We start from the raw sequence: 8,858 nt of genomic DNA, 5'->3' as shown, positions 1-8,858 counted from the left end.
CCCCACTGCCCCCTCTCTCTCCCACAGTGTGTCAGCCCCCAAACTAATCCCACTGCCCCCCTCTCTCCCCACAGTGTGTCAGCCCCCAAACTAACCCCACTGCCCCCTCTCTCCCCACAGTGTGTCAGCCCCCAAACTATCCCCACTGCCCCCCTCTCCCCACTGTGTCAGCCCCAAACTAACCCCACTGCCCCCTCTCTCTCCCACAGTGTGTCAGCCCCAAACTAATCCCACTGCCCCCTCTCTCCCCACAGTGTGTCAGCCCCCAAACTAATCCCACTGCCCCCTCTCTCCCCAGTGTGGCAGCCCCCAAACTAATCCCACTGCCCCCCTCTCCCCACAGTGTGTCAGCCCCCAAACTAATCTCACTGCCCCCCTCTCTCTCCACAGCGTGTCAGCCCCCAAACTAACCCCACTGCCCCCTCTCTCCCCACAGTGTGTCAGCCCCCAAACTAATCCCACTGCCCCCCTCTCCCCACAGTGTGTCAGCCCCAAACTAATCCCACTGACCCCCTCTCCCCACAGTTTGTCAGCCCCAAACTAATCCCACTGCCCCCCTCTCCCCACAGTGTGTCAGCCCCCAAACTAATCCCACTGCCCCCCCTCTCCCCACAGCGTGTCAGCCCCCAAACTAACCCCACTGCCCCCCTCTCCCCACAGCGTGTCCGCACCCAAACTAACCCCACTGCCCCTCCTCTCCCCACAGTGTCAGCCCCCAAACTAACCCCACTGTCCCCACTCTCTGCCCACAGTGTGTCAGCCCCAAACTAATCCCACTGCCCCCTCTCTCCCCACAGTGTGTCAGCCCCCAAAATAATCCCACTGCCCCCTCTCTCCCCACAGTGTGTCAGCCCCCAAACTAACCCCACTGTCCCCCCTCTCTCCCCACAGTGTGTCAGCCCCCAAACTAACCCCACTGCCCCCTCTCTCCCCACAGTGAGTCAGCCCCCAAACTAACCCCACTGCCCCACCTCTCTCCCCACAGTGTGTCAGCCCCCAAACTAACCCCACTGCCCCCCCTCTCCGCACAGTGTGTCAGCCCCCAAACTAATCCCACTGCCCCCTCTCTCCCCAGTGTGGCAGCCCCCAAACTAATCCCACTGCCCCCCTCTCCCCACAGTGTGTCAGCCCCCAAACTAATCTCACTGCCCCCCTCTCTCTCCACAGCGTGTCAGCCCCCAAACTAACCCCACTGCCCCCTCTCTCCCCACAGTGTGTCAGCCCCCAAACTAATCCCACTGCCCCCCTCTCCCCACAGTGTGTCAGCCCCAAACTAATCCCACTGACCCCCTCTCCCCACAGTTTGTCAGCCCCAAACTAATCCCACTGCCCCCCTCTCCCCACAGTGTGTCAGCCCCCAAACTAATCCCACTGCCCCCCCTCTCCCCACAGCGTGTCAGCCCCCAAACTAACCCCACTGCCCCCCTCTCCCCACAGCGTGTCCGCACCCAAACTAACCCCACTGCCCCTCCTCTCCCCACAGTGTCAGCCCCCAAACTAACCCCACTGTCCCCACTCTCTGCCCACAGTGTGTCAGCCCCAAACTAATCCCACTGCCCCCTCTCTCCCCACAGTGTGTCAGCCCCCAAAATAATCCCACTGCCCCCTCTCTCCCCACAGTGTGTCAGCCCCCAAACTAACCCCACTGTCCCCCCTCTCTCCCCACAGTGTGTCAGCCCCCAAACTAACCCCACTGCCCCCTCTCTCCCCACAGTGAGTCAGCCCCCAAACTAACCCCACTGCCCCACCTCTCTCCCCACAGTGTGTCAGCCCCCAAACTAACCCCACTGCCTCCCCTCTCCGCACAGTGTGTCAGCCCCCAAACTAATCCCACTGCCCCCCTCTCCCCACAGTGTGTCAGCCCCCAAACTAACCCCACTGCCCCCTCTCTCCCCACAGTGTGTCAGCCCCCAAACTATTCCCACTGCCCCCCCTCTCCCCACAGTGTGTCAGCCCCCAAACTAACCCTACTGCCCCCCCTCTCCCCACTGTGTCAGCCCCAAACTAACCCCACTGCCCCCTCTCTCCCCACAGTGTGACAGCCCCCAAACTAACCCCACTGCCCCCCCTCTCCCCACAGTGTGTCAGCCCCCAAACTAATCCCACTGCCCCCCTCTCCCCTCAGTGTGTCAGCCCCCAAACTAACCCCACTGTCCCCCCTCTCTCCCCACAGTGTGTCAGCCCCCAAACTAACCCTACTGCCCCCCTCTCTCCCCACAGTGTGTCAGCCCCCAAACTAACCCCACTGTCCCCCCTCTCTCCCCACAGTGTGTCAGCCCCCAAACTAACCCCACTGCCCTCTCTCTCTCCCCACAGTGTGTCAGCCCCCAAACTAACCCCACTGCCCCACCTCTCTCCCCACAGTGTGTCAGCCCCCAAACTAACCCCACTGCCCCCCCTCTCTCCCCACAGTGTGTCAGCCCCCAAACTAAACCCACTGCCCCCCCTCTCTCCGCACAGTGTGTCAGCCCCCAAACTAATCCCACTGCCCCCCTCTCCCCACAGTGTGTCAGCCCCCAAACTAACCCCACTGCCCCCTCTCTCCCCACAGTGTGTCAGCCCCAAACTATTCCCACTGCCCCCCCTCTCCCCACAGTGTGTCAGCCCCCAAACTAACCCCACTGCCCCCCCTCTCCCCACTGTGTCAGCCCCAAACTAACCCCACTGCCCCCTCTCTCCCCACAGTGTGACAGCCCCCAAACTAACCCCACTGCCCCCTCTCTCTCCCACAGTGTGTCAGCCCCCAAACTAATCCCACTGCCCCCCTCTCTCCCCACAGTGTGTCAGCCCCCAAACTAACCCCACTGCCCCCTCTCTCCCCACAGTGTGTCAGCCCCCAAACTAATCCCACTGCCCCCCTCTCCCCTCAGTGTCAGCCCCCAAACTAATCCCACTGTCCCCCCTCTCTCCTCACAGTGTGTCAGCCCCCAAACTAACCCCACTGCCCCCCTCTCTCCCCACAGTGTGTCAGCCCCCAAACTAACCCCACTGCCCCCTCTCTCTCCCCAGTGTGTCAGCCCCCAAACTAACCCCACTGCCCCACCTCTCTCCCCACAGTGTGTCAGCCCCCAAACTAACCCCACTGCCCCCCCTCTCTCCCCACAGTGTGTCAGCCCCCAAACTAAACCCACTGCCCCCCCTCTCTCCGCACAGTGTGTCAGCCCCCAAACTAATCCCACTGCCCCCTCTCCCCACAGTGTGTCAGCACCCAAACTAACCCCACTGCCCGCTCTCTCCCCACAGTGTGTCAGCCCCCAAAATAATCCCACTGCCCCCCCTCTCCCCACAGTGTGTCAGCCCCCAAACTATCCCCACTGCCCCCCTCTCCCCACTGTGTCAGCCCCAAACTAACCCCACTGCCCCCTCTCTCCCCACAGTGTGACAGCCCACAAACTAACCCCACTGCCCCCTCTCTCTCCCACAGTGTGTCAGCCCCCAAACTAATCCCACTGCCCCCCTCTCTCCCCACAGTGTGTCAGCCCCCAAACTAACCCCACTGCCCCCTCTCTCCCCACAGTGTGTCAGCCCCCAAACTATCCCCACTGCCCCCCTCTCCCCACTGTGTCAGCCCCAAACTAACCCCACTGCCCCCTCTCTCTCCCACAGTGTGTCAGCCCCAAACTAATCCCACTGCCCCCTCTCTCCCCACAGTGTGTCAGCCCCCAAACTAATCCCACTGCCCCCTCTCTCCCCAGTGTGGCAGCCCCCAAACTAATCCCACTGCCCCCCTCTCCCCACAGTGTGTCAGCCCCCAAACTAATCTCACTGCCCCCCTCTCTCTCCACAGCGTGTCAGCCCCCAAACTAACCCCACTGCCCCCTCTCTCCCCACAGTGTGTCAGCCCCCAAACTAATCCCACTGCCCCCCTCTCCCCACAGTGTGTCAGCCCCAAACTAATCCCACTGACCCCCTCTCCCCACAGTTTGTCAGCCCCAAACTAATCCCACTGCCCCCCTCTCCCCACAGTGTGTCAGCCCCCAAACTAATCCCACTGCCCCCCCTCTCCCCACAGCGTGTCAGCCCCCAAACTAACCCCACTGCCCCCCTCTCCCCACAGCGTGTCCGCACCCAAACTAACCCCACTGCCCCTCCTCTCCCCACAGTGTCAGCCCCCAAACTAACCCCACTGTCCCCACTCTCTGCCCACAGTGTGTCAGCCCCAAACTAATCCCACTGCCCCCTCTCTCCCCACAGTGTGTCAGCCCCCAAAATAATCCCACTGCCCCCTCTCTCCCCACAGTGTGTCAGCCCCCAAACTAACCCCACTGTCCCCCCTCTCTCCCCACAGTGTGTCAGCCCCCAAACTAACCCCACTGCCCCCTCTCTCCCCACAGTGAGTCAGCCCCCAAACTAACCCCACTGCCCCACCTCTCTCCCCACAGTGTGTCAGCCCCCAAACTAACCCCACTGCCCCCCCTCTCCGCACAGTGTGTCAGCCCCCAAACTAATCCCACTGCCCCCCTCTCCCCACAGTGTGTCAGCCCCCAAACTATTCCCACTGCCCCCCCTCTCCCCACAGTGTGTCAGCCCCCAAACTAACCCTACTGCCCCCCCTCTCCCCACTGTGTCAGCCCCAAACTAACCCCACTGCCCCCTCTCTCCCCACAGTGTGACAGCCCCCAAACTAACCCCACTGCCCCCTCTCTCCCCACAGTGTGTCAGCCCCCAAACTAATCCCACTGCCCCCCTCTCCCCTCAGTGTGTCAGCCCCCAAACTAACCCCACTGTCCCCCCTCTCTCCCCACAGTGTGTCAGCCCCCAAACTAACCCCACTGTCCCCCCTCTCTCCCCACAGTGTGTCAGCCCCCAAACTAACCCCACTGCCCCCCTCTCCTCACAGCGTGTCAGCCCCCAAACTAACCCCACTGCCCCCCCTCTCCCCACAGTGTGTCAGCCCCCAAACTAATCCCACTGCCCCCCTCTCCCCTCAGTGTGTCAGCCCCCAAACTAACCCCACTGTCCCCCCTCTCTCCCCACAGTGTGTCAGCCCCCAAACTAACCCTACTGCCCCCCTCTCTCCCCACAGTGTGTCAGCCCCCAAACTAACCCCACTGTCCCCCCTCTCTCCCCACAGTGTGTCAGCCCCCAAACTAACCCCACTGCCCTCTCTCTCTCCCCACAGTGTGTCAGCCCCCAAACTAACCCCACTGCCCCACCTCTCTCCCCACAGTGTGTCAGCCCCCAAACTAACCCCACTGCCCCCCCTCTCTCCCCACAGTGTGTCAGCCCCCAAACTAAACCCACTGCCCCCCCTCTCTCCGCACAGTGTGTCAGCCCCCAAACTAATCCCACTGCCCCCCTCTCCCCACAGTGTGTCAGCCCCCAAACTAACCCCACTGCCCCCTCTCTCCCCACAGTGTGTCAGCCCCCAAACTATTCCCACTGCCCCCCCTCTCCCCACAGTGTGTCAGCCCCCAAACTAACCCCACTGCCCCCCCTCTCCCCACTGTGTCAGCCCCAAACTAACCCCACTGCCCCCTCTCTCCCCACAGTGTGACAGCCCCCAAACTAACCCCACTGCCCCCTCTCTCTCCCACAGTGTGTCAGCCCCCAAACTAATCCCACTGCCCCCCTCTCTCCCCACAGTGTGTCAGCCCCCAAACTAACCCCACTGCCCCCTCTCTCCCCACAGTGTGTCAGCCCCCAAACTAATCCCACTGCCCCCCTCTCCCCTCAGTGTCAGCCCCCAAACTAATCCCACTGTCCCCCCTCTCTCCTCACAGTGTGTCAGCCCCCAAACTAACCCCACTGCCCCCCTCTCTCCCCACAGTGTGTCAGCCCCCAAACTAACCCCACTGTCCCCCCTCTCCCCACAGTGTGTCAGCCCCCAAACTAACCCCACTGCCCCCTCTCTCTCCCCAGTGTGTCAGCCCCCAAACTAACCCCACTGCCCCACCTCTCTCCCCACAGTGTGTCAGCCCCCAAACTAACCCCACTGCCCCCCCTCTCTCCCCACAGTGTGTCAGCCCCCAAACTAAACCCACTGCCCCCCCTCTCTCCGCACAGTGTGTCAGCCCCCAAACTAATCCCACTGCCCCCTCTCCCCACAGTGTGTCAGCACCCAAACTAACCCCACTGCCCGCTCTCTCCCCACAGTGTGTCAGCCCCCAAAATAATCCCACTGCCCCCCCTCTCCCCACAGTGTGTCAGCCCCCAAACTATCCCCACTGCCCCCCTCTCCCCACTGTGTCAGCCCCAAACTAACCCCACTGCCCCCTCTCTCCCCACAGTGTGACAGCCCACAAACTAACCCCACTGCCCCCTCTCTCTCCCACAGTGTGTCAGCCCCCAAACTAATCCCACTGCCCCCCTCTCTCCCCACAGTGTGTCAGCCCCCAAACTAACCCCACTGCCCCCTCTCTCCCCACAGTGTGTCAGCCCCCAAACTATCCCCACTGCCCCCCTCTCCCCACTGTGTCAGCCCCAAACTAACCCCACTGCCCCCTCTCTCTCCCACAGTGTGTCAGCCCCAAACTAATCCCACTGCCCCCTCTCTCCCCACAGTGTGTCAGCCCCCAAACTAATCCCACTGCCCCCTCTCTCCCCACAGTGTGTCAGCCCCAAACTAACCCCCTGACCCGCGCTTTCTGTTCTTGGGGGTAGTTTCCAGCGGACGTTCGCAATCTCCAACCACCCAGGGTTAATTCCCCGTCACCCAGCGAATGGGTGTAATTGTCCGAACTGTCTGAGTAGCCAAGACGGGGGAGTTGGTGGGGTGGGGTGGTGAAGTACCCTTCCCCTTCCCCTCCCAATCCCTCTCGCCCTCACCCGCTACCCCTTCCCTCCTTCGGATCTTCCCCTCTCCCCCATATATCCTCCTCCCCAGTCCTCCATCCCCCTCACCTGCCAGCCCCGGCTCCTGGCCGCCGACCTGTGGAGACGAGACGCAGCTCTCAGCCGAGCAGTTGCGGGGTCCGACCCCGCCGCCCGTCCCTGTCCCGCTCCAAGTTCCCCGAAGCAATGCCAGGAGGAGGAGGAGGGGGAACTGGACAGCCCGGGGGCCGCTCATCGTCCGGATCCCGGTCCACACTCCCCGAAACCCGTGTGCTCGCTTCCCGCAGCAGTACCAACTCGCTCCGCTCTCGGCGGGACGTCCCGGCTGCCGATCGGATCGGCCGCCTGGTTCTATCGCTTCCAGATGTGACAGTCGGACCCTCCCACTGTTCCAGCTGTGGACCAGGCGCGGTCTTTTCTCCCCCCCCCCCCCCCCCCACCCAGCCTTCCTCATCCCACCCTCAATCCCTCACTCACCCCTCAGTCTTCCTCATCCCACCCTCAATCCCTTACTTCACCTCACCCCTCAGTCTTCCTCATTCCACCCTCTATCCCCTCACCCTACATTCTTCCTCATCCCACCCTTCACCCCACCCTCACCCCTCAGTCTTTCTCATCTCACCCTCAACCCCTCCCTCACCCCTCAGTCTTCCACATTCCATCCTCAATCCCCCTTCTCACCTCCCTCACCCCTCAGTCTTCCTCATCCCACCCTCAATCCCTCCCTCACCCCTCAGTCTTCCTCATCCCACCTTCAATCCCTCCCTCACCCCTCAGTCTTCCTCATCCCACCCTCAATCCCTCCCACACCCCTCAGTCTTCCTCATCCCACCCTCAATCCCTCCCTCACCCCTCAGTCTTCCTCATCCCACCCTCAATCCCTCCCTCACCCCTCAGTCTTCCTCATCCCACCCTCAATCCCTCCCTCACCCCTCAGTCTTCCTCATCCCACCCTCAATCCCTCCTTCACCCCTCAGTCTTCCTCATCCCACCCTCAATCCCTCCCTCACCCCTCAGTCTTCCTCATCCCACCCTCAATCCCTCCCTCACCCCTCAGTCTTCCTCATCCCACCCTCAATCCCTCCCTCACCCCTCAGTCTTCCTCATCCCACCCTCAATCCCTCCCTCACCCCTCAGTCTTCCTCATCCCACCCTCAATCCCTCCCTCACCCCTCAGTTTTCCTCATCCCACAATCCCTCCCTCACCCCTCAGTCTTCCTCATCCCACCCTCAATCCCTCCCTCACCCCTCAGTCTTCCTCATCCCACCCTCAATCCCTCCCTCACCCCTCAGTCTTCCTCATCCCACCCTCAATCCCTCCCTCACCCCTCAGTCTTCCTCATCCCACCCTCAATCCCTCCCTCACCCCTCAGTCTTCCTCATCCCACCCTCAATCCCTCCCTCACCCCTCAGTTTTCCTCATCCCACAATCCCTCCCTCACCCCTCAGTCTTCCTCATCCCACCCTCAATCCCTCCCTCACCCCTCAGTCTTCCTCATCCCACCCTCAATCCCTCCCTCACCCCTCAGTCTTCCTCATCCCACCCTCAATCCCTCACTCACCCCAGTCTTCCTCATCCCACCCTCAATCCCTCCCCCAGTCTTCCTCATCTCACCCTCAATCCCTCCCTCACCCCTCAGTCTTCCTCATCCCACCCTCAATCCCTTACTTCACCTCACCCCTCAGTCTTCCTCATTCCACCCTCTATCCCCTCACCCTACATTCTTCCTCATCCCACCCTTCACCCCACCCTCACCCCTCAGTCTTTCTCATCTCACCCTCAACCCCTCCCTCACCCCTCAGTCTTCCTCATCCCACCCTCAATCCCTCCCTCACCCCTCAGTCTTCCTCATCCCACCCTCAATCCTTCACTTCACCCCACCCTCAATCATTCCCTTCACCCCACCCACACCCCTCAGTCTTCCTCATCCCACCCTCAATCCTTCCCTCACCTCACAGTCTTCCTCATCCCACCCTCAATCCTTCCCTCACCCCACAGTCTTCCTCATCCCACCCTCAATCCCTCCCTCACCCCTCAGTCTTCCTCATCCCACCCTCAATCCTTCCCTCACCCCACAGTCTTC

At 61.8% G+C, this 8,858-nt stretch overlaps 1 protein-coding gene across 1 annotated transcript in view; it reads right to left on the bottom strand.

Moving 5' to 3' along the window:
- Positions 1–7,187, bottom strand: part of adgrd1 (adhesion G protein-coupled receptor D1) — a 202,776-nt gene extending 195,589 nt beyond the window's left edge. Inside the window, 1 exon segment of the mRNA XM_059993522.1 lies at positions 6,844–7,187. Within this exon segment, the coding sequence (XP_059849505.1) occupies positions 6,844–7,009 (166 nt within the window). The 5' untranslated portion in view covers positions 7,010–7,187.
- Positions 7,188–8,858: the final 1,671 nt, after the last annotated feature.

Source organism: Hypanus sabinus, chromosome 18 (assembly GCF_030144855.1).
Source record: "Hypanus sabinus isolate sHypSab1 chromosome 18, sHypSab1.hap1, whole genome shotgun sequence".
NCBI classification, from domain to species: domain Eukaryota; kingdom Metazoa; phylum Chordata; class Chondrichthyes; order Myliobatiformes; family Dasyatidae; genus Hypanus; species Hypanus sabinus.
Note: the sequence above shows the minus strand (reverse complement) of the source record. Positions and strands in the feature narration are given on the sequence as shown.